This window comes from Neopsephotus bourkii, unplaced genomic scaffold, assembly GCF_033783945.1.
Source record: "Neopsephotus bourkii isolate Nb327-2 ecotype Australia unplaced genomic scaffold, CSIRO-AGI_Nbou_v1 NB_1707, whole genome shotgun sequence".
NCBI classification, from domain to species: Eukaryota; Metazoa; Chordata; class Aves; order Psittaciformes; family Psittacidae; genus Neopsephotus; species Neopsephotus bourkii.
In genome coordinates this window covers 3,819,928-3,846,002 of record NW_026902181.1, presented here as the reverse complement: position 1 = coordinate 3,846,002, position 26,075 = coordinate 3,819,928, and the positions used below count along the sequence as shown (strand labels likewise).

General features: G+C 38.3%; 1 protein-coding gene across 5 annotated transcripts in view; it reads right to left on the bottom strand.

Moving 5' to 3' along the window:
* The window catches only part of NUDT14 (nudix hydrolase 14), a 60,850-nt gene extending 36,391 nt beyond the window's left edge, over nt 1–24,459 (bottom strand). The window contains exons 1-3 of one of the 5 annotated variants that reach the window (XM_061376471.1): nt 24,307–24,427; nt 13,540–13,606; nt 190–259 (exon numbers count right to left, since the gene is read on the bottom strand). In XM_061376471.1, coding sequence (XP_061232455.1) covers nt 190–240 — 51 coding nt within the window. In that variant the 5' untranslated portion in view covers nt 241–259; nt 13,540–13,606; nt 24,307–24,427. Of the gene's footprint in view, nt 1–189; nt 260–9,559; nt 9,639–13,539; nt 13,607–24,306 lie in introns of those variants that run through there. The other 4 variants (XM_061376474.1, XM_061376472.1, XM_061376470.1 and 1 more) reach the window with 4 other exon arrangements.
* Nucleotides 24,460–26,075: the final 1,616 nt, after the last annotated feature.

Sequence of the window (26,075 nt, the reverse complement as noted above, 5' to 3'; positions counted from 1 at the left end):
CATATTTGATTTGGGAAATCTTTAATCACAAAGTAATAACACTCCAGTTCTGTGTTCAGTGGTCAAGTTCTGTAATGTTGCAATGCTGAACTAGTGCATATAGTACGTATAAATTAACAAAGCTGTATTCCAGAGAGGCAGCATATGAGAAGGTTTCATTTCATATTACACAGAAGACAGATTACTTACATAAGCACAAATTGCATAAGAAAGACCTATCAGGTCAGATGAGATGTACATCTTTCCTAGAATCCTGCCTCTAATGGCAAAAGGAAAATACAAGAACTGAGGAAGCACACAGCAATATTGTACTGAGCCTTTGACAAAAGGCAGCTGAAGGGTGTCAAAAGACTATCCCTGCAAACAGTATCCAAGTTAGTACAGTCCTCCTCTGACAAGCAAGCACAGATAGCCACTTCTATTCTACGTGAATGTGCAACAGTATGTCACAATGTATGCTCATCTTGTCTACAAGATGACTTGACCATGGCATTGACAACTTAGACAGGATCACAACATTATGCCACCAGTTTGACAGTCTGCACAACTCAATCCCTTTTGGTTCAAGTGATTCCAGGACAACTACACAATGCAAAAACCTCTCTGCTGGAGAAGTGTTGACAGTGGATGCAAGCTCAGCAGATGCGACGTACCACCAGAGCTGTTTATGATGCCACCCATACTTGATCTGTCCTGCTTCCATCCTTGAAATCATTTTCCTAAGACTCTTCCTGCACCTGCTCACTGCCATAATTACAGGCAGGAGCCTGTTCACACTGTCTGTCACAGATAAGTTGGACTTGCCTGCAGCCTATAATCAAAACAGCATTCTTTTTCCCACCTACACTCTGACTAAAATGCCTTAAGAATAACTGTACCAGATACATTGCTGTCCTCTGCTTTCCTTCACTACCTTAGACAACATAACATCTGAAAAGACATGGTCAAATTTCTGTCAGGATACCTACACGAAGGATAACTTTTGCTTACAAAGAAAAACTCAGCTAAGACTTAACCCAGGCTAGCCAATAAAGATGACAGAAAGGACATGCTATGATAACAGTGTAAGAAGAAACATTCAGTGGCACTGGTGATACTGGGTGTGCTCTACATGCAACAGACCCTGCAAGTGCTCTGACACAAGCTACCTGGGCACTGCCTTCTACTCTTCATTTGGGGTGGCTTGAATGCCATCTTCTTTTCCCTGAGGGACAGCACCCATACACAGTCTGCCAGCAGAGAAGCCAGCTCATACATCAGGTAAATGTGTGTTAACATGTAGTAACACTCAGCTCAGTGTTATACAGATTCTATCCTAGGTCTTCAAAAAAAACAAACTAATCCCGTCTCAGTTTGACTGTAGTGTACAGCCCTGCTGGGGCTCTCAATTTCTCTGTAGATGCAGTTTTTTCAAATGGAGAGAATAAGTACTTAAGCACAACTTCAGAGACAGATGTAGGCCCTTTCAAAACGGCCATCTCCAAGGATCCTCCCAAAGATTGGGAGCTGTTTATAAATAATGGAAGTGAACTAGAGTTGTTGTGCCTCAGTTACAAATAAGACCTCAATTTTACAATGCTATTGAGCTTTGAGATAAGGAAGAGAAAGGGATAGTGGTGCAGAAGGCCAAGCCATTTAGCTAAAGGTAGCCTAGGTACAGTGCCACGCTAAGGGCTGACATAGCAGAAGCCTGTAAAATCACAAATGACATGGAGATGGTGAATGGGAAATAATTATTCACTATTTCTCACCATATAGAAGCAGTATGTCATAGCTGGCTTCCCAAGGAGAAAGTCTAAGGCTTATCTGGGCACAAATTTGTCTCCTTTCAAGGAGCCAGTGCTAAAGTTCAGCAGCTGCACAGAGAAGTCTTCATTGCTTGTTTTATGCATAAAACAAGTACCTGATAGCTTCTGAAACACCCACCCGCAAACTGTATACATGTATGTTCTAAACACGTGCAATCAAAGGTTTATAGCTCTTAAGTTTAATCACAAATTTTATTCTGAAAACTGAAAACATGTTACTGTAACAGGTTCAAGAACACTCACAAAACTTCTTCACATGCTTCCTTTATGTAATAATTGTTTCACAACATCATACAAGAGTGTTTAAAATATATCCTCAACATTCACGTACAGCCACAGATTTTTTGTAGTTGCTCTGCTAAGAGTTCAGACCAACTCAATGAAATGCAACAAATCAAATGTTTTGTTGGATCTGCACTGATTTAAGTGATTTTTTGCAATGAACTCTGGACAGACAACACATGACTCAAGCAGAAATGATCTTTACCCAAAATCTGTTTAAAGCTTCTCCTATCTTGTTTGTCTTATATAAGTATTTAATAATTTTAAACCCAACTGAATTAAAGGCACTTCCCTGTCATTTTCCATGTTTATTTACAGAAAACTTCTGCTTGAACAGACAAAGCTGAAATGGCCAAAAATGCCTCAGTAAAAAGGAATGATACCTTGTATTAGATTTTTTGAGGAGACTAGTTAACAGCCCACACAAAAAGATCACTTTAAATGCTGAAGACGTATGTCCAAAATACGCAAACTAACTTCACATATGCCACTAAAAGAGAAAAAAAAAAATCTGTCTGTGACAATGATTAACTTCTTAACGTTTACATTACAGGAGAGACATGATGTTTGGCGACCCATTGTGATAGGAACTAAATACATGTAGTGGGAACAGTTCCTGTTCAATGATCCAATAGTTCAGCTACAGCCCAAACAAAAGTTGGTGCAAAAAAACAGCAGCAGTTAAGAAAAAATGAAGAATATATTATGGTATAGATAAGCTACATGCATGGATTATGAAGGTTAAAATGACAACAGTCATGATACCCTAGCCTCTACTAGTTGGAGTGGGTTTAAAGCGGTCATCCGAGAGGTAAATGTTCCATGTTCATGAAAAAATCCAACTCGAGAAGCTGAAGAAATTATAACATAAAAATACCCCTGTTCTCATTGCTCCTTTTCCTCTGCTTCCACACTAAGACACAAAAGTGGTTAATGTCCTCAATGCAAAGGGATTATGATCATTCTTCATACAATAAAATACTAACGTTATAGGTAAAGAAAAACAGGTAAGAATTAATTGGCAAATAACGGTCTTAAACCAGAGTCAGCAAAGCCAAGCAAGTGTGCAGTCCCTGTTTAATGATTTACATGAAAGAAAACAGCAAAACTCCCTGCAGGAATAATCACATTTTGCTTTTTTCTGTTCTAAAAAAAAAAAAAAAAAAAAAAAAAAGAAAAGTTACAAGGCTATGTTTTTCTTCAAAAACGTGTACAATTTGGTTTTCTATTGCACTTATTTTCACATTCCACCCATCTTCTATAAATTTATCTACACAGTTTAATATCAACGTGCACATCAATGTCTCTATCTGAAAATTCACTGTACATTCTGTTGTTGAGATGCCTACTTGCTGTCCAAGGCCACACGGCAAGAGAATACCAAACTTTTCACTTTATTAGATGGGGTTTCACCAAGTTAATCCAGATGAGCAGCATGCCTGGGGAGTCAAGTAACTGACTCATGAAGACGGACAAAGATCTACACCAATGCAGCCAGCTCCTGCAGCCTCCTTCCACCTTCAATTGCGTAGGTAGTCTTAGCTTAATGCTTTTCAGTCATAGTCTCCTTTTTATTGCAAATAAACGCTGCCAAGAGGTAAATTCACAATAAAAGCAACTCATTAATTCAGTACATTTGATTTATAAAATATATGATCCTACAATGTGAAAATATGCCCTGAAGATGTGCATTAGCTGCTGCTTCTCCTAGAGTCACAGTTCTTGGGCTAAACAGAGTGGACTTTGCCAGCAAGACAGGAGATACTGGACACTAAAAGTTAAGCTCTCATCCTCCTATAAATGAATCTTTCCCTTCCTTTTTCCACCTGCTACAGAGTAAGTGCTCCTATCAGTTGAGATTTCCTTGTTACGTTTCTTTTTCCAGCTTAATGGAATCTGATGCCAATCTGTAGCAGTTTCCAGTGGAAACAGATGAGAATTTATAACCTCATATAAACCATTTCTTGCCAGCTGAATTATTAATGCTATACTCACTGTTATATGCAATCAATACATAATGTTTCCAGTGTCCTCAATGACATGCCCACAGAAGCTGTACTTCCAGGAAAAACTCAGGACTGAATACTTTATACTCTTCACTTTCCTATTGTACATTTAGTGACCAAATTACCTTGCATTATCTTGAGTATTTTTCGTAATATTTCTAAGCACTATGTGATATACAAAAGTGATGCAAATAAATTAAAAAAATAAACCAGCACTTAGACCCCCTAAAATCCACAGTTTCGATTTTTTTTTTTTCTAAGATATAAAGCATTAGTAGTCAACATGATACTGTGAAACCTGTATGGAGAATGGAAATCAAACGGAGAAAGACAGCTACAGCAAGCTTGGACTTGTGATGTTTTCCAAATAAGAATAAAATAAAATACCTCTTCCACATGCTTTAAAAGCTTCATTGCTTCCTGCTGGGTATTTTTATTGGATTAATGAACTAGTGGAGTGGGGTTTTTCTGTTTACAGAAAGTAGAGAGCTGCCATGCTGTATCTAAATCTCTTCATCCACAAAAAAATAAAACAATGCAAAGGAGCAGTCAAGAACTCAAGGACAATTAATATTCATCTTTTTCATGTAAAAGAAAAATGCCTTCCTGAATAGACTATTTTGCATCTGAAATCTGTCTGAAATAATGACTTACCATAGGCTTTTTTGTCAGCTTTAAAGGTTTGATTTGTGGCAAGCAGGAAGAAAGCTGTTTTCTTTCCATGTAATTACAGATTTCATAAAAAGTATTACATATCTTTCAAAATGAAAGCACTTTCAGCCAGCATAAACCTGTGCAACTCAGTTAAAAAAAAAATCAATAAAATAACTCAAATTTGTATTAGTTGATTGCCTGCCACTTCCCTTTTGAATGTATAGTATACATCAGTATTAGGTAACTCTTATGCTTGGCTATCAAATTACATAACTACTAATTTAAATGCAAAGGGAAGTGGTTGGTGTTAAAAGTCACTCAATCTTAGGATGCAGTCCTGCAACACTGTAAGTCAGTTCTACCCCAGCTGCACAGCTCTGCTCTGCTCTTATGACTGCCATTTGTGTAACTACACAGCAAGATGGTTCTGGGAACCGATGTGATAAAGAAAAAAATGTTCTACAATAAAACCTGATTAAAAAAAAAATACAGATTTTTTTGTAGTCAACATTCATGTAATGCCTTTTTATACCTACCAAGTTTTCACCACTGACTATTAAACAAGACAGCCCTGGTCTACTCAAAACTACTCAAAAATAGAGATGTACGTGATAAGGAGTGTTCCAGAGAAAGACAAATGCAAAAAGCCGAAATTACAATTTCAGCCCACACCCACTAATCCACTCCATCAGACTGCACACGCTGGAGTAAATGAAGCTTCATCTTCAAAAGCAATTTGCAGAATTACTTGCTGATGTTGAAGAACTACTTCAAAAGAGTTTAAGTGTTATGGAATTCTACTGTTTTTTTAAACAAGCCACTGTTTAAGCTTAAGAGGAAGGGGGGGGAGTGTTTGTTTTTTAAACAAAGCTTGTAAGATTTCATCACTAAACTATCCAGAATGTTTATTTTAAAAGCATCGTGATTACAAATAATGTCATTTTGCAGTTTTTAACTTCCCATTTGCAAATGTTTGAGTCAGAAATTACTGGTTTTAGTGCCTTTGTGAAACCCGCATTCAAAAATACACAAACTGATGACTTTTCAACAACATTAAAATTGAACATTCTATCTGAAGCACGAATATCACTGCTGATTTGCAATATTAACAATTCAAGAAGTAAGACTAAGCTTATGGGGACAAATTATTCTATGCACTAAAGAACAACATGCCAGTTCCAGCTGACACAACAGTTCTGGCCTGGGCAAAGTTACAACCACTACACACATTTTATGTATAAGGATCTGAAACAAGAGACAAAGGTGCTCAGCTCTATGTGATACCAAACTCTAAGATGGATGTGACTTTTTATCTGACAATAACTGGAAGACATAAAGGTACTTCTTGAAGAAATCATAATGTATACCAGTGGAGACCACACCAGAGATACCTCAAGAGACATAAAATCTACGGTCATAGACCGTAATTTTTACCACCCATATCAATTTTCTCTTCAAAGTGGGGGTTATTCTGGTGGGAGTTTGTAATGAAACTGCAAACAGATGGTTATGGCAATAGAGTTTACTGTTCAAAGGTGAAATTTTTTCACACTTTAGGAGGTAAAATAAACAATGGAGAAAGCATTAATTTATTCAACTGTTAATGCAAAACCGGGCCAAGCCACTCTATTCATATTATGTACATCAACTGCCAGAACAATTACAACTAAGATACTTGATGTGTAAGTAAACTTTCTCGTATAATCCTCTGGAAGTTTACTTTTCAGATCGCAGTTTGGTTTTTGTGTGTACTTTTCAACAATGGACTTGTTGCAGTTTAGCTTGGCATTCAGCTATCAGTAAGATCACTTACTTACCTTTGAAGGAAATTTATAAAACATGAGAATTAAGCATATATAAGTACATTAAATTAAGTCAAATCTCTTTTCTCACCTAGTTTTGTTTTTAATATACATAATTATTAAGAACAATTGCATATACATATCAAATACTTTATTCCAAGGCAAATACGTAGAAGCACACTGAAATCTATACTACAAAGAATAAGGATAGGGTGCTTGAGTTAGGAAACACGATATGCACAAAGGTCAAATTTATGACTTTTCTCACATCACTGTACTGACAGGTCAGCATATAATTTAAGGTTATATGCTGAGCTACAGATGGGGCTCTCCTAGTACTAAGTTAACTCCATTTCTGATGAAAGGAACTAATTGCTAATAGTTAAAAGTTTCAGACTCTGGCATTACTACACATAAATGACAAAATTTAAAGCAAGTGTTCAAGTGCTCTTTGTTTTATTTAAATTCCTGTCATATTATTGACTTCTGCTAGATGTATTTCCCATTATTACTAAACTCTGTTTTCCCTTTGATGCCTGTGACACACTTTCTTACTTTGCAGGGATAAAAAGAACACACTCTTTCCATATTTATGAAATTACTAACACTGCTTTCTTCACAAAGTTATAGTAAAACATGAAATCTGAAACCTCGATTGGACATAGTTAAGGAATATATTCCTAATAATGAAAGATGCTTTAACAGAGATAATATCATTTGCAAACTGTGCATTCAGCTGACATGACAGCAGAATGCTTTCCTGTAAATAAGTACTGTAATTTCAGACAGATGTATTACACATCTCACATAGCTACTTAAATCCATAGTTGCTGGAAACCTGCCTTTTCTTGCAATTTCTTCCAGTATTTTTCTGTTATGGTTGAAGAAAAAAATTTCCCTGCAAAATTACTATCAAAGGGACAAATACTCAGGAATTTAAACCACCAAGATTTCTTCTGCCGTGTTTTCTGCTTACTGCTTAATCTGACCTAGATGAGCACTTTCATCAAAATAGTATCACCTTCTCTTTTCCTGCTTTCAACATGGTCTCCTGCATGCAGACAGCATAAACATTTCTGCCACCACACACTGAGCCACACTAAAGATGTCACCTAGTGACTAAGCCAACTCAGCACAAAAAAGCTCCTCCATTGCACTCACATTGCCACTGCATGAAGGTATGTGCCACATAAAACAGGAGAAAGCTGTACCTGTAATTTCATGTCCCACATTCTACAACTACGATCTCCCAAGTAAGCAAGGACATACTAGACTTGATGACATTCAGTTGAATCAGTACACGTATCTTTGAAGAAGATCAGAAGCTAGAAGCAATTGATTTTTTTCAGTTTTGTCTTCTGAATTCTGTATGAGGACAAGCAAAAGTGATACTAACATTAAAAGCACATCCCTGTGGAAAAATAGCATGGATTTTATTTTTTTTTTTTTTTTACTTTATTGTTCACATTACATGTCCAGTGAGCATTAAAAGAAATGAAAAATAAAATTTCCTGAAGAGCCTAAGAGCCTGAGAAATACAGATACAGGAGGCACACCTGCTGTCTCCAGGTCAGAAAATAAAAACCAGGGAAATACCTCAGCCAGGGGGCTGCTAAGAACTCCTGTGTGTTCTGTGTTTCAATTGTTTTTCTGGAGTTTTTCTTATTTGTATAAATTGTTACATATTCGTTGAGTTAGAAAGAAAAAAACAAACAAGGCCTTTGTAGTTCAGTAATAAATGAACCTGGGGAACAAGAGACACAGACTCATATCCTTGCTCCAATTTATAATAATTCATACAGAATTCCGAAAGATTTAAGAACACACTGTTACATTCAATAACCTTCACTTTTAAGGCACTCACTGGAAAGACGGAATTGCTGAATTCAGACTTTACTCAGAACAACTGTCATTTCAGGTAAATGCCAGAAACCCCAAGTATCACCTAAATGCCTTTATTGATTAATGCCATATTCTGTGGTGGGATTAAAACTGCAATATTTGCCCTAAGATTACAAAACTGTTTCTGCTGTGCTACATGATAAAGCCTTAGTGAAATTCAGTGAGACCCATTCCTGCAAATTCCTTTGGAAAATGGCACTTACACTCCCAGGTCACTAAAGACAACACTTTCCAAACAGCTAATTTTTACTGAGACATAGCTAACTATAAGAAAAAGAAATAAACTCTTTTTATTTTTAGAGACCAAGAGAATGAAGAACATGTCCAGGAAACCTGTTTTAATCTTTTGTGGTCCATTGGCAGCTGCTTCTTTTGACCACAGTTACCAAGATAAAGGATCTGAATGTGAAATTTCAGACCAGTGATATGACAGACAGGGGAAATAATTCTGCACCCATCATAACACACTTAGATCAATTATAATTGTAGTAGTTGTTTCAAGATAGAGCAACATTCAATACAGAGTACCCATTGGAAGTCCAACATCCCACAGCAGATGCTCCTTCCTGTACTCATCCTGTGCACTCATGAGTCAAAATATCAACCCCTTAAGAAGAGGGCTCTCCAAATAATACTGGGCAAATACTGCTTTGGGCCAAATCACATTTCCACAACTTGTGATTCCCCTGACTACTTAGCAGTACAGCACCCCAAAGAACTTGGTACTGCTAATGACAACCCCATAGAGAATCTCTGACTCAGAGACATTCACCCCATTGACTTTGCCAGGATTTAGGGTTCTCACCTTGTATCTCACAGCAGGGAGAGAAGCAAACACAACTATAGTAAGTAGAAGGAGAAAATGAGTCTTAAAATCAAACCCAAGGCAACCAAATACGCCTACAAGCATACTTTCTTCTTTGCTACACTAGGTCATGACCCTCATTCAAAAGAGGAAGGAAAGAAACTGTCCTTTCATCATTAATTTTGTTGTGCCATTCAGGAAAACAACACTGATACCACCATAAAACCACAGTTTAAGTTGCCACTAGTATTTCAACCAAATGCTAATCACCACCATCAATTGTCTAATATTTCTCACTACCTCTTTAGTCATGCTAACAAATTCCACTGCAGCTTATACAGGGTCTGATTAAGATCTTCTCTGGCTGAAAAAGAACCAGCAGTAAAAAAAAACAACAAACCCAGAACTACCCCTCTTCTACTGGACCACTTCATTTTTTGATAGATAATAAAGCTGCATTCAAAAAATATGCAGTTGATGAACATTGTTTTAATTTCTGAAACAAAAACCACCAACCATGTCACCTGAAACAAAACACCGATAAGAAAAATCCTGTGTATAGACTGCTGCATCATTAAAATTGGATTGAAAAAAAACCCCCAACAACAAAAACCAACAAAGAAAACAATTTGTCATACATAACTTCAAAGGTACTTGGTACTGTAATGCACCTGTAAGGCAATAGCATGGGTCACATCAGTATGATTTTTAAAAAGTAATTAACAATTCTATTCATTTATTTATAACTTACAGAGGACAAGATATTTCTGATGCAGAATTTGAATCAGTACAGCACAATAAACTGCACAGCTTGCATCACACACCTGTCTGGTACATGCCCACAGAGCAGCAGCATTAACAAGATTGACTAAGGTTAGCAAGCAGCACTTGGGAGATCCAAAGTTTCAACGAAGTTGGGAACAAAGCCAGGTGCAGCACCATGGTGTCTCCATGGCAAAGTCAGAGTATAGAAGGACGCAGCCCACACACCGAGACTCATAGAAATCAAGGTTACTGTTTACTGCAAGTCAGACACCGACAAGGTCCCAGGATATAGAGCATGTCTCTTCAGCAGTACTGAATACTGTGAGCATATTAAAACTATTTATTGCTATTTCTGCTGGATCTTTCAACAGAATGCCAAGACACCTTAAGCTCTAAGACTTTATCCTGAACATGCAATAGGCTGAACCCAGCATACATAGAAGAGCCTCAAGAGAAAGAATGAAGGTCACAAACTGACTCCACAGATTCATCAGGGCTTGTGTAAGAATGAAGAATTAACTTCCACAAGTACTACAGGCAATTATACACCTTCCCTCGCAAGATCAAGACTCATTTTTATGACCAAAAAGTATACAAAACATAGCACTGCAGAAAGTTTCTTTTCTCTTTCATCCTCTCCCCAAGGCACAACTGTTAGGTGGGGTTTGTCATCCCACTTAGTGCAGTACTGGAAGGCATGCCACTGCTCTATCAGAAGGGCTACAGAAGAATGTACAGAGGGGAGGGAAGACACAATGCCAACTGGCATTCACCTGGGGGTTTTTGAGAAATACTTCAAAAGCAAATATTCCAACAGTTTTTCCATTTAGTGGAATGGTTTCTCTGACTAGCTTTTTTTCAGCCCTTGGGTGTGATTAAATCTCTACTCTACACACCCCAACTCCCTCAAACATAATTCTTACACTTAAATCTTGACATTTATATTATTATTTTTACAAATTAATCTTTCTCTATGGAGTGTACCATAATGCTCTAGGGAGGCTTGTATGTTCCTGTGAGACTTGTAAGAGTTTTGCCTAGAGGTCTGAACTCCTAAACAGATCAAAGAGAAAGCAACAAGATAAAAAGAAACAGGGTTCTCTAGACAGGTCAACCATCTCCCCTCAACAAGAAAAAAGGACAGTTCACAGAAACAATCAGGTTTCAAAATTAGAGGAATTATGCCTTAAAATACCATAGATGTCATTCCTGTACTACTGATTACTGGCTGGTTTCACTGAATAGGAGACCAATAGTCTCATGTTATTCTTTAACTGATGAGTTACAATTTTAGGCTGTACAAACTGCAGTGATATGGAAGAGTCCAAAAAGCCACACAAGCCTCTCAGACGAAGTAAGCCAGAAACTGCCTACCTATGTCCACTGCTTTAAAGCATCAGAAACATTACGATGTTGAGAGTGCTAAGTGCAAACATACATATGAAATTCTAAGACAGATTTGCCAAAAGATTTGATAGCCAACTTTTCTTCCAATTCTGCTGCTTCAAATGTTCAACAAGCTAGGTGGCCAAGCAATAGCACAGGTAGGTCTTAAAGCCAAACCAAAATTGAATGAAGCCAACAGTGATGGTTTATTTCAGCAGAAGAAGATGAGAATTTATACGAGAGATACATAGGGTCATATCCTAAATCTAAAAAAATTAAATTATTTACAATGTTATACTCAATATACAAATTTATCTGTTTACCCTGTTTTTTCCACATCCTGACTTCCAACCTAGTTTGTCAGAACACGTAGTTTCTGGTCAAAAAGCACTGAACTGCTGTGACACTTTTTACTTTCTAAGTAGAACAAACAAACAAAAAATGTGTTGAACTGCTTTAGGCTTTCCCTAACTAGGATTAAGTAGAAACAATGCAAGCAGCCTCACCAAGGAGAAGAGCAAAAAAATATTTTATTCAGCAAGGCTGGAATTTCAAGAGTTTATAAACATATATGCTAAGGATCTTAGTGTCTGGCCAGACCCATTTATAGCCTAGAATCATTTTATGAGACAAAACAAAATGCTACACTCATTCCAAGTTCACAGATAGCTAATACAGATAATTAAAACAGCAGCTAAATTACAAGTGTAATTGCAAAATTCCCTAAAAGTAACAGCAAATTATCAAATTCAACATAATTGATTACACGGTAGATACTCCTAATTTTAATGATCTCATACATCATGAAAGTCCTAGAGAATCACTCAAATGATGTTTTGCTTTTCAGGATATATACCATTTCTAAGCATATAATGTGAAGAAAACCTAGCAATTACATTTACCTCACATTAGGCTCTTGGAAAAAACAATTTTCCACATCAAGAGTCATATCTGCAGTCAGAATCGTGCATAGATGTACGTGTAGAATTCCAGGAAGAACTCGCAAATGAAAACTGAAACTACAACACTGAACATTTCTGAAATCTTAAGATGGATAGCGAAGAATGCACTGTGTGCTTTAGCAGCTTGCTGAGGGATCCTTCTAGTCTTTTAAAACAAATGCTTGTATTTGCTTACTAAATATGCACCTTGATCATATGCAGCATGACATCAGAACAAGCACCTGACTTAAAAAATGCAGCTCAAAATCTCAGTGGCAATGTTTTCTATGCACACTGTTTTCCTCAACTTTTTTGTTAGATCTACTACTCAACTTTAAAATAATACACAATTTACTGGCCAGGAGAACTGTGGAGGCAAAAGAAGGTGGGGAGAGGGGCAGAAAGCAAGAGGACCAGGTTCCAGAAGAAACACAATTACTAAATAATACACAAATGCATTTTGCACACACTGAACACACAGAATAAATTTTATACACCACAACACAAAGAACTACTTCAGAAACAGATAAGAATTTGAAGCACTAGGTAATTAAAAATACCAGAAGGCAGCATCTTTACAGGGAAAGAAAATGAAAAAGCACAGTAACCACCACCACCGTTTTTATGCTTGTGTACTTTTCCCTCTGTATGTAGGAAATAAATGAAACTCTTGAGGAAAAAAAGACCTGCACACACACACAGGGTCACACAAGCTATGAAAGAGATACTTAACACAGGCTCCTGAGCAGATGAGAAGCTATTCAGCCTTCACCTTTAGGTAGTTAGGGTGATCTGATGTCTCTTTTATGGTATCTCCCTTTTTTTTTAATTAAAATCTACAATGTGTTTAACAAGCAATTCTTCCATCAATCTTTGATGTGTTTTATTTATAAAGCAGTGACAATTTTCAGTTCAGACTCCTTAAAGTTCCAGAGAAACCATTTTCCACTCACTTGCTTTGAAAGCCATTATAACAATTTGATGAAGAACAGCAGCAGGGGGCTAACAGAAGCCAAGGCTTAGTAACAATCTTTAGATTTTTCTCCTAAGACTTTCTCACAGATCCTCACAAAGATCCTCAGTGCTTTTCATCCTCTCCTCACAACCTCCCCAGAAAGATCAGTTCAAAGTGACTTCTCCTGGAGCAACTAGCTCCAGGTTCTTATATTTTCATAATTTCACTTTTACCTCTCAATTTTGATAGACTCAACAGAGATCTGATTCCCATAATGGTGGTCAAGTCCTCATCCTTTTCCTGTTGGGAAAAAATAATACACAGGAGGATTCAAGAAGTAACTTGGGAACATCTTCTAAACTGTTATCTATTCTAAAGAGAGCACTGGCAAAGACAAATGCACCCATTACTTAAAAGTCATATACAACTGGCATTCAGTAAATCAAATTAATTAGTGATTAACTGATTAGTGATTTATATACAGTTCAATGTTTTACTGCAGTATTTCTGAAACCTTCATAATGACAGTGACCTTGTAATAGTTTAATTTTTGGAATACAAAAAACCATGCAAGCCAACTGCAAATCATCTTCAACTACCCTTTAAAAATGGGAACTGCCTGTAACAAATGGCAAGTTCTTTAGTTATAGCTTCATGCAAATGCAGAAATCAAAGTTTTATGGAAAACAGAACTATTAGGATAGAATCACTAAAGCATACTTTTTAATCTCTGTCTTTCTGTGCTCACCACCATTTTATTTCTTTATTATTATGGCCACTTGAAGGACAATCTTTGTTGATCACTAATTTTGGGGAACTTCTGAAACTCCAGAGCTCTACAGATTCTTTAATTGCAATATTCAAATGATGCCACTGTGGTCAAAACACCACACATGTAATTTCTGCAATAGGAACAGTTACTTCCATGAAGCAGGACACAGCTATTCCCCCCAGATTCTATTTACAAACTCAGTAGACATGGCTAGGAGCAAACATGGACTAAAGGAGACCAGATACATTGTCTTCTTATCTTGAGGACAGGGGCAGCACATACAAGAAATCTGAGGTCAGAAAAGACAGATGGTGGGGATGCTCATTACAACCAAGTCACCCCTTGTCCTTACACTGTTAAGCTTTATGTTTTCCAATTGGTGACTCTCAGCATGTGTTTCTACTTTATTTTAGCAAGCTTGTATTTGTAAAACGAACTGGGAGAATACACTGTGAGATAAACTTTGAAATGTCTGATAACGTATCAGTACTTTCTCAGAGCAACATTAACTTTCTGCAGCACTCACTTCTGCTAAAGTAATACAGTATTAAAATGTTAATGCAAGGTCTAGGGGGCTTTAATGATATTTTCTTTAAAAATAAAAAAAGGCACACACAAATTCTATGTCAGTGAACTAACTTAAAATCATGTCAGTAAACACATACAAAGTTTCTGTTGGCTTTGAGATAATTATATCCCAAATGTTGGATAAAGGAGATCCATCAATAATTTAAACTAAAGAAGTTTCAAGAAGTACAGAAACAATATCCTGAGGAACAGGAACACTTGTGTATCATTTTCTACAAGGATACAATCACTTTACAGAATTGAAAAAATCTAAGTCTGAAAAGACCTCACGAGATCACTCAGCACAACTCTCAGAACAAATACACATAAGTGCTATGTTACGTAATATAGGCCAGATACAGAATATGCATCTAAGCATTATCCAGTCACAGACTCCATTCAGCCTGTTCCATTATTCAAACTCTTCAACCATTTGTCTGATGTTAGGATTAAAATAAATACTTGCAATACTATATATGTAATTGCACTGTAAGATTGCTGTGCTTGAAGTACATGACCTGGAGTTCATCATTAATGCTACTGTGGAATAATCATTTAATCAAAATTACCATTAGCACTACTTCTTTCTACATTAGTTTTCAAGTATTAATGCTTACTTCTCCAGGAGGGTAAACTTTTCCTTTGCCAGATTTTCTATTTTCAGAGAAAGAACATCTCTCACCTTTAGGAGTTTAGCCTCATTTCCCTATAATGTATTCATCACCGCTCAGCACATCTGTCCCAGCAAATCCCATTTCCTGTTCTATTCATGAGGCTTAGCAACCTGGAGCTTTAGCGATTGCTGCCACACTTTTCCCATGGCCTTCTCACCTCTTACTCCCCCCACGCACCCTGCTCCCATTGTTTATCATCTGTTCTCCCCTGCTGCAAACTGCTGTCAGATGTTCACTTATCCCTAATCTTACTTACTGCCTTTGATATTCTTTCTAATCCAACAACCTGTCAACTGGGGCATCAGCCCATGTCCAGACCAGCTGCTCTGTCACAGGCCATAAGATTCCCTCTCAGTTCCAAGAGGTATTTAAAGGATTTTGACACAGCAACCACAATGTGAAACAAATAATTAATGCTGTTTTGATCAGTGATCAGGACTTTAGTGTGACATAAACTGACCAGTAACAAAAACTGAGCTCTACTTTGTTTAAACTTCAGTAAACTTTAGCGTTACTATATTAACAAGATTTTGATCAATGTCTGAAGGACAGTACCAAAAAGCTAAGTTATTTAACTTGTTCTAGTTAAAATTATGAGAATAACTAATCTGAATGCAAGTCAGAGGGGCAGTGAACTTTCTCTGCCTGCTGTTTAAAACATGCTTATCAATTCAACATCAACTTGTGTAGAGTTTTCAAAGCACCAGAGCTGACCTTTTATGAGTTATAGCTGAAAATATAAATGTATTTTAAATATGGCAGCACTTGAGGTAAAATCATTATTTCAAACACACTTGTATTTTCAGGAATGTAATAAAGCATATCCCATATATATATCACATGAGTTTCATCCCATATAGAAATCAAAACCAGACATTTTAAAGAATATTCCCATTTACAGAAAAAGTCTAATTTCCATAATATTCAGATTTGCTATCAACATTTAAAACGTTACAGTGTTCATCTGCTTTAAAACATACCAAATACACAGTGTCATTGCTGAAATGATTCAGATTACAGATACTTTTGTACTGAGAAAATTAAGTTTCTGCTATTTAAGCAAACATATGTATTTTGATCCAAGGTAGAAAACAAATACAGCACTTATTTGTTGAAGAACATGAGCATGATTTTACTTCTCAGATCTACAAGAGATAGTACCAAACAAGTAAAATAATTCCTACTTTATACCATACGGTAGTTGTATTTCACAAACACATACAAAAGACTATAAAATACTATAAAATCTCAGTGATGGATTTTATAACATGGCTCATTCACTTCAAACTAAACCAATTCTATTCTTAGGGCTTGTCTATACCAGGACATTAATAAAATGAAGCTGAAGTAAGTGCCTTGATGAACTTGAATTCTGCTAGTTAAAACTCCATTAAACCCCCGTGTGGACACAGTCATTCAGTTTAGTTTACTGCTCCCTTAGGGCATGCACTGGAAAGTTAACATGGATTAAGGTAGGGTATAAATTCAAAGTGCAATCATACTTTGAAAATGGTTTAACATAAACAGAACCAGACTCTTTGTTGTAGAATGAGACGTGGAGTTAATCAGGAAAGTCCTGTGTAGACAAGCCCTTGCAGATGAGGCGACTGGAATGGTATTGTCAAAGCCAGTGATTTTCAACCTCTTCATCTGCAGACCTGGAGACATCTTCCAGTGAAGCTGCAGACTTTGGCAGTACATTAAAATATGCTGATAATTGATCTGCTTTTCTTAGCTGACTCACACGGATGACCTACAAGTAATCTAATGGCCCTCTATGAGCTACATCAGAACTTGAAAAATACTGGTTTAAGCTTACTAAACCTTAAGTACCTCTTCCTAATACTCAATCTTAATTACACAGCTATTGCACAGTAACCCAAGTAACCTAGCTATTGATTACATTAAATGAGATTTTAATGTTCATTTATGCAACTGTAAACACATTTTCAGCCCTGTGCAAGGAAGTTAAAAAAGGTGCTCGACAAAGCCTTATCCTTTCCAGTAAGTGACATTTGCATAATATGACTGACTTAAAAATACATTGTTTTGTCACAGCCAACTACTTTTCACATATTTACTTCAAAAAAACCTACACTCACTTGTCAAAGCATGCTGATAGAGAAATTAAGGCTAATACTACATAATATTTGCTAAAGAAAAAACCCCAAGTATTAGTGTTGTTTTCCTCTACTACTCTTACTAACTCTTCTCATTTCCCCCTTTAGCAATTCATAAAAGTCCCATACAAAAATGACTTGTACAAATTTCCAGAGTTGAATTCAAGTTATATCGCAAAGCAGAAGCAGATACACCTAGATTCCTTAATTTCTTCTTTAAACCTGTGCTCTAATTGCAAAAAGCACTGTTTCTCCCAAAGGAAATTACGCTCCCTCAGTATTTAATTCCCTAATGTTTCACTTTTCTTTCACCCATATAAAAGAATTATATTGCGCTTCAACCACAATTCCAGTTAACACAGCAGCCATCAGATCAGTCAGATCAAAAATATGTCTCATCCAGGATTCTACCTCTGGCAGAAACCAAAGTGCCTAAGGAAGAATATACTGTTAAAATACTCTCAGCCTCCTGCAATTTGCAGCTCAGGGACTTCCTGAGCTAGAAGCAGTTATGTTTGTATTTAAGATTAATACTATGTACTGACATAATAGACTTGACAAGCTGAAGAAAATGAGACAAATTCTGCAGCAAAAATGGCATCTTCTTTTATTGCACTGCTTTGAAAAAATGAACTACAAATAAACGTATTACTCAGTAGCATATTTCCTACTACTAGAGCCTTTTGAAGATTCAACAGAAGACTCACTTGTTTGAACATGTAACTTTAAAATCTGTTTACTGCCTCAACAGCATCATTTTTAATTGTCAAAATAGAAAAGAATGTTTTATGTTTAGAAAAAAGCAGACGGAAGTTCCAGAGACTGTTTCAGGCACCTGGGCACATTCATGTTGCTATTTCCATTAAATAAAAAATAAAAAAAAAATCTGAGTGCAAAATCAGATTGTTAATGTTACTGTAATACTGCACTGGTTTGCTTTTTTCATCTTCAAAGATTTCAATACACTAATGATACAGGCCTCACTTTTTTCTGCATGTATACATATTTTAAACTTCATGACATCTCCAGGACAGTTCAACTGTAAGGCACAGAGTGGTTGCTCATGGTCACACAAGAAAGCAATAGCCAATCTAAGGCTAAAACCAGAAATTCCTTCTTCAATGATGAATTGTGCATTACTGCTGAAGTACATTTTCTACCCATTTTAAAGTTCATGTTGTGTTAAAATCTACAGACTTGAGAATTCCTTCAATATGACTGTAAAACTCCAAGAGATTATAACTGAATTCCCTTAACACCAAATGAAAATATCATGCATCAAAATTAAACTGAAGGGCGCATTTTTCACATTCAACTTCAAAGTGAATGGATAAATATTAAATCAATGGTGGAAATGCAATAAATACTCAGGCACTGGACTACTCTGAAGTGCAGAAGGAATGTGAAGCTCACAAACAGCAAATAGTTCCAATTTGCCACTACTGAATGTACAGTTCAGTCGATACAGATGGAGTTTTTGAGGTTTATCCCACATCACTGAAAGAGTTGCCTGCTAACCATCCCACAGGTGATTCAAAATACAAACTCACTCACATGCATACTGGGAAAATTACTGATGGTCAATACTAGTTTAGTAGCAAACTTCTAAAAGTTCCTCGGCAGACTGCAAGTATATGTTTATATAATGCAAGGAAACAGTGGCAAGAACTCTCTTGCCCGAGCAACCTTCAAACACAAAGCTACAGGAGCCTGAGCTAGATCCACAAAGGCTTTGATATGTGAGCTCTGGCCAAAAGTTTTTGTAACAGCTCAAGATATTATTCCGCCAGCTAGATGCTTCCCCTTGTGAGCTGATGCTTTGCCTCCCCTTGAAGGATACTGTCCCCAGCACAGAGGTCACCAAAAAGAATACGCAAATGCAATTCACTTAGTTCTGTGCAAAGCTCAGCAATTTAGCTTAAAGGGCTGCTGGAGGTCTGAACTGGAACAGTGGAGTAAAAGCTGGAGCAAAACTACTTTCTGCTGATTCTCAGAGGATAATAACTGCTACCATGGGGACAAACAATTGCATGCAGTAACTTCTCAAATTATTACAAGCTTGACCAGAGCTCTCTCTGTTAAAACCATGTGTTAGGGTCCAAATCCAACAGACAGAACCACTGACATCCCTGCTCAGGTGCTGATTAAGAAGACTGAATACAAGTTCCCATTTGCCTACTTAATGCTGCCCCAAATCCTAACAACTCTTCTCAACTGTTACTTCTCAGAGTCTACTGCAGACTCAGCAGAATTATTAAACTTGATTTTTTTTTTTTTTTGTCTGTCTAATATATAGGCCAGTGCCTGGATAACACACACAAAAGAGCTGAAGATTTACACACCAATGTTTCCCAGCAGTGAGCACACTCTGCTGTGATGTGGGAAGCAGTATTAATTGAAGCAAGATCTTGCAGCCTGACTCTACCACATCCCAGGGAAATGCCCTAGCCCTTGGGCACTGAGTTAATATCTCATTAGCCACCCCTCTGGTCTCTTGAATACATTATTTATGAAAAGCAGAAAATCTTCAATAGGAAAAAAGTGCAAAGAGATTTACCATGAAGTTTCTGGTAAAGAAGCCAATTCTTCAGGACATGATATATGTTAAAAAAAAAAAAAACAATAACAACAAAAAAAAAAACAAGAAAAAGCCAAACAAACAAAAAAAAACCCACACCAAAACCAAACCCGCTTTAGATAACAAATCAATTTGCACTTTGGGGGCAAGTACACATTAAAACCAGCCACATGTTATCCTATATGTGAGAAAAATTAATTATCTTCTTTCAATACCAAGCAGAACAAAAATACATAAACAGGGTTTCTACCAACAAAATGAAGAGGATATTCATCAGGCTAACTGAGATACCTCATCCATCTCTCACCCTCAGACCACCTCACTTGAAACAACATGGCTTACTTGAATGAGGGCTCCACCTGGAGGAAGGGGCTGATAGCTGAAAATCCTAAGTAGTAAGTGAGGGCCATTTTGAGGAGCTGTTAGATGCCTATTTTGAAGAACACCGTTTAAAACTGTACCTTACCCCTCCACGTTGACCCTAACCAAAAATTCCTACAGTTTGCTGAATTCCATGACTCCTTTACTGCACTTTTATTTCTACCTTTGCACTACAGGAAGAGGAAACAAATAATTTTAAAAAGTGATTGGTACAGTGATTTGTCTGGTAAGCCAGGCTATTCGCCACAGCTTGGATGCCTAACACCAAGCTACATGCTGCCTCAGTCTGCATTGTTCAAAACCTAGAATTCCTTCAGAAGGTGTACACCTACTTTTATGCTCTATAGGAAACATTCATACCTCATCAATTTCACATAAAGTATGAGTTGGCAGAGGAAGAGGATGATCAAAGATCTCACAACCCTCTACTGAGAGCGCAGATCCACCATCAGCATAAATTGCTGTACCATCGGGAACTGCTGCAACTTAAGACAACCCTTATGACAGCAAAATAACCAGAAACGTTTTTCTTGTGGTCTTTTGGAAGAGTATTTCTATATGTAACCAATGTAACAGGTTCAATCCAAAGGATGACTCAAGCTCTTACAACACAGGGGAACTCAGGACTCAAGCACAAACCTAGAAGGACATTGCTGGAGTTTTCTCTAACATGATAGTAACCACTTTAGTTGACTGGAAGTACATATAACTCTCTTTCCATATATGTCTGAACATCCAGATACCCGAGCTGGTCAAAACACCAATCTTTGGGCCTGCGATTTTGAATGTGTTAAGCACCTCTGAGAACAGGCAGATGACCTTCTGAGTCTCTGGCTCCACCCTTGATCAGTTGTGACCACAATTTTCTTTGGGTGCATGATCTGTGTAGGCTTAAAACAACAGTTTGTTTAGATTTATCCCCTCTCTTCCCGCTCCCAAATGGATCCCCTTCTGACATCTTGCAGATTTCTGGTGGTCTGTAAACCTGCTAGAACTAAAGTGTTTAGAACTCAGTGGGGTGAAGGTTGAATGGATAAAGTCACACTAGCAGGGTAAACTGTGATATTAATCACCCGTATCTAAATTTATGTTCCACTTATACAGACTGAACTGTTTTAGCTACAGTGATGGGATCCAAATTACATTCACAGAAGTAGCATGATTTTAGATGAAATGTCTAGGAATCAATGCTGTAATATAAATGTTCATGAAAGCTTAGAAATAATCTTAAAATCACGTGTATGTAAAAACCCTTTCAATTTCCTGTTTGCACAGAAAAGCAGTAGTTGTAAAAAACAAAGTCATAAAATAACTCCCATTTTATGGGAGTTCTTGGGCAAAGAATTTATGTTGAAGTATCAATGTCTATTTTAGGAAAATATCTGTTTGAAAATAGATTTCAAATTAATCTTCAAGACCCAAATTATCCTTCATCAATATTATATGAACACAAGAATACGCATCAGTGAATCTTCTTCAGACTATAATGAACTGTAGGGGACATGTTACAGCTTCACAAAATGTAAGATCACCCAAGCCTTCTGCTTACATCATGATGCCACATACTGCATCCAAACTAGTTTCAGTCTTCATAGTGCAACAAATGACAGTATTTAAGTTTTCCTCATATAGATTGTTCTCTTATTCAAAAATATTTTTTTTATGAGATCTGGGTTAAGCTCAGCAAGCAGGTGCAGGGAATCCATGGAAGGGGGAAACTAATATTACTCTAAGATAGAGCAGCTATTAGGAACTGAGAAGAAGAAAAGTTCTTTTTTTCAGCTAGTGAACAAAAAAAGTTGGACGGGGGAAGACCTACTCAGCATAAAACCATTAAGATCAAGGGCTAGATTTCGTAAATAATTTTCAGTCTTAGATGAGTGGTGGAATTTTCAGAAATTCTTAAGCAGATCATGCACCTAGTTCATTTAGATTTTAAACACTAAACTGTTTAGCTATTTAATAGGGTTTTCAGCAGGCCTAAATGCCTTTGAAACAATTAGTCAAATGACTCAAAATACGTAGTATTTCCTCTGGTTAGTAAGTCAGTTTTTAAATACAAAATATGTTTTTAATAAATGTAGGACTTGTCTCTCAGGTCAGGTGCAGGAAGTTGTGCATTTGTTGAGTTTATGCTCCCAGTAGGCTGGACGCAAGCCAGCTCCTGTACAAATGCCATATAAACTACATTTTCATGTTCATTTTAAGGCAGTGCTGTGGCCAAGAGAAACAGCCTCTGCCCTCAGCCAGCCCCCAAACACTCATCCCCAACCACCACATTACCACCTTCCCTTTGCCAGCATAAGCATTTGAATTAAATCAGAAGATTTTGTTTAGGTTAAAACTAAGGGTTTTTTGGCCAATTAGGTGTGACCTGGACCACATCCCTCATCTAGCTCCATGTTGCGGCACAAACACTTGTGCGAGGACAAGAAGTAGCAAGATGTGCAGAAAAGACAAGTCTGTATCTTTTGGTGGCAATACTGATCTCTGTCAAATCATAGCATGCAACCAAACACATCCTCGTTTCTTCTTCACCATACTCATCTCATTGAAGGTACTTTTATTCAATTAAATGTAATTTTGTAATACTGTTTTGTACATGTTAATTAAATCTCACTTTTTATGTAAATAGGGCATGACTCAGAAATTAAAATAAAATTAAGAAGTAACTAACCCAGAAAAATTCAGAACATGAAAGAATGTTCTTCATGTTTTCTGATCCCTAAAAATAAATCATTAACTCAATGGAAAGCCTTCACCTGTTTACAAATGTTTTACTTATCCCAACCAATGAGAAGTGAGCTTTCTTTAGAAAAATTATATACAAAATGTATTTTTAAAAAAGGTGAAAAGACAGGTTTATCTGTTTTGATGCAAGCTACTTGAACCCTTGCTTTTCCTTATCTCATTGCTGGACTTGAACACAGCTCCTCTATGTACGTTCCCTTTTCTGCGTTTTCAACTGGTGTGTTTAAGAGCAACACAAAAGAGAAGATGTGTTCTGCAGCATGCATTTCTAGGGCTGTCCAAATCCTGCTGCATTGTCACTTCCATGCCTCTACCTGGGTAAGAGTTCAGCCTGGCCGGACAAATGCTGCATCATCAGCTACAGAAACAAGCAGCTTCATCCATGACCTCTCTCACACAAAATGCTCAAGGAATCCTTTATTGCAAGAAGCGACTTCCCTTTCGCACCTTGCCTGCCACTGACGCAGGTACCAGATCCCAGGGATCCTGTGAAAGGTGATTCACATTGACGTAAAAACGCTGACCAGGCATGATTTCTCAATGTAGCAACCTGCTGCGCTGAGGGCTAGCCAGCAATGGGCTCGATCTGAAAACTACCAGCACCAAAGCAAGGCCTAAATCAAGAGGTGCCCACTCTAAGGTGACAAACCAGAACGGGCTTAGGACGACAGTCTCGGACCCCGCTGAGGTTGCGGGCACCGGGGGTCATGGCAAACCCGTGGAGGAGGTGGTGCGTGTGGCAGACCCCACAGCAGTGACCCCACGGCCTTCCGGGCTGCGTCCGCTGCGCGCTTAGAACCCCGCCCGCCCCGCGGGCCGGGGGAGGCTGCGGTGGGAGGGTAGCAGGAGCGCAGCCGGCAGAAGAGCGGTTCCGGGCGGGGCGGCAGGGCGCCATGCTGCTGAAGCACCACTGCCGTCTCCCAAAATGGCGGAGGCGCGGGGAAGATAACAGGATAGTAAAGGGGCTCGTGGGCCGGCCGGCCAGCCAGCCCATTTCCCTCGGCCTCCAGCCCCTCCGCGCGGCGACGAGCCAGCAGAGGCTCCTCCGCCCGGACGCGGGGGAAGGAAGGGGCGGGTGAAGGAACGGGAGGACCTGGCTCAGCCGTAAGGGAAGGGGCTGGGCGGGCGCCAAGGGGCGAACTGCCGGAGCCACTTACCTGCCTGTAACAGAGGCGGTAAGGCCGCAGGTAGATGGAGGAGGTGCAGGGTTTGATCGCCAGATCCTCGATGGCCTCCATCCCTGCTGGGGCAGCGGCCGTCAGTAGGAGGAGAAAGGAGAGAGGAGCGCGCAGCCGCTGGCGGCCAGGCCCAGGACGGCGAGCAGGACCGGGTCCCCGGCGCGGTGCGGAGTCCGGCAACTCCTTCCCTCCGTGCGGGCCGGCCCACGGGACGGGGCTGCGGCGCCCTACTGCTCGCTTCCCTCTAAGAGAAGAATGCTAGGTTTCATTCCCAAAACGGAGACACGGGTAGCAGCACGCAGGAGCCGTCGATTTTACTCCTTAAAACCACCTACTTGTAATGCTGTTTCCTCAAAAGTTGGCAAAGGTTCTCTGAGGGGTCAGTCATTTGCACACATTACACCAAAATGTATGTATTACTCCTCCATTAAACAGAAAACAGGTCCCCTCGCGAGCCTGAAGGCTTGATGTAAGCTGTGTGCTGAATTTTGCTGCGATCCTGGGCATATGTCATGTTTTGCAGAATGATGACCTTGATGAGACACTGGAGCAGATTGCTTCGGAAAGTTGTGGATACCCCATCCCTGTAAGTGTTCAAGGCCAGGTTGGACAGGGATTTGACAACCTGACTGGGTTGAAGATGTTCCTGTCTGTGTCAGGGTGGTTGGAACTAGCATCTTTAAGGTCCCTTCCAGCCCACACCATTCGGTGATTCTATGAAAAGCACAATCTCATGTCTGCCTGCACTGTGTTTTCATGTCAAAATCGGAGTTCTATGAATGGTGTAGAAAATGCAGGTACAAATAAAGACTTGTTGGTAGCCAGCAGTGTGTCCTTATTTTATACTGTGGTATTCTATGTGAAAGTAATGGAAGTCTTCATAATAATAGTTATGTGATTTGGTGCTTTTCAAACTTACCTCTCAGGATCAGCTTCAGTCGTAGCCACATACCCAGCCCATGGCAGAAGAGTAAATGCAACTTCATTAGACTCCTCTGGATGTTTTCAGCAACAAAGTTACAAAATAATTATCCTCCCCCCCCCCCTTTTAAAAAAAAAACCCACGCTATTAGATTTAGTGATTTCCTGATTTTCATGGGAGTTTGATCATCGTTATGCAACATTAGGTTAAATTTCCTTTGGTTCTTTAGTACTCTTGATAACGATTTTCTGTATTCATTAGCAACAGAGCTCACAGTTTGTGGTGTCTGAATTGTCTTCACTTGCCATGCAGATGTTCCAGTGCACAGCTATTTTAGTTTCTGTATAAATTAAATTATTTTGCCAATATTGACCACACAGAATAATCTGAAATTCCTTGTGTTTGTTTCTTTTTTTCTCTTTCAATCTATTTCCCCTGCATCACAGAGAAAGTACCACATATGTTATGTGGTAGGAAGCATCTTAGCAGTATGGCTAAAAAAAGCCAGCTCCAGCAATTAAAAAACTCACTAAGAAGTAAACGAGACAGCATTTATATTGCCAAATGCTTACCATCAGTTCTGATAACAGAAGTGACAGGTGTTTGGTGGGACTGAAAAGTGTGTTTTTAAAAGTATACTTGCAAAGCTGTTGCAACTAGAAGGCAACAATGTATTTTACTAGCTGACTTTGAAAATATTTGTGTAACTATTTGCATCATTGGCTATTTCCCTCTATTCTGGGTTTCTTTCAGAATGATCTTGAGGTCATTCAGAGCTCCTGGGAACTTAAGCTGTATTTTTCTATTAAATTATTTCAGTCTTCCA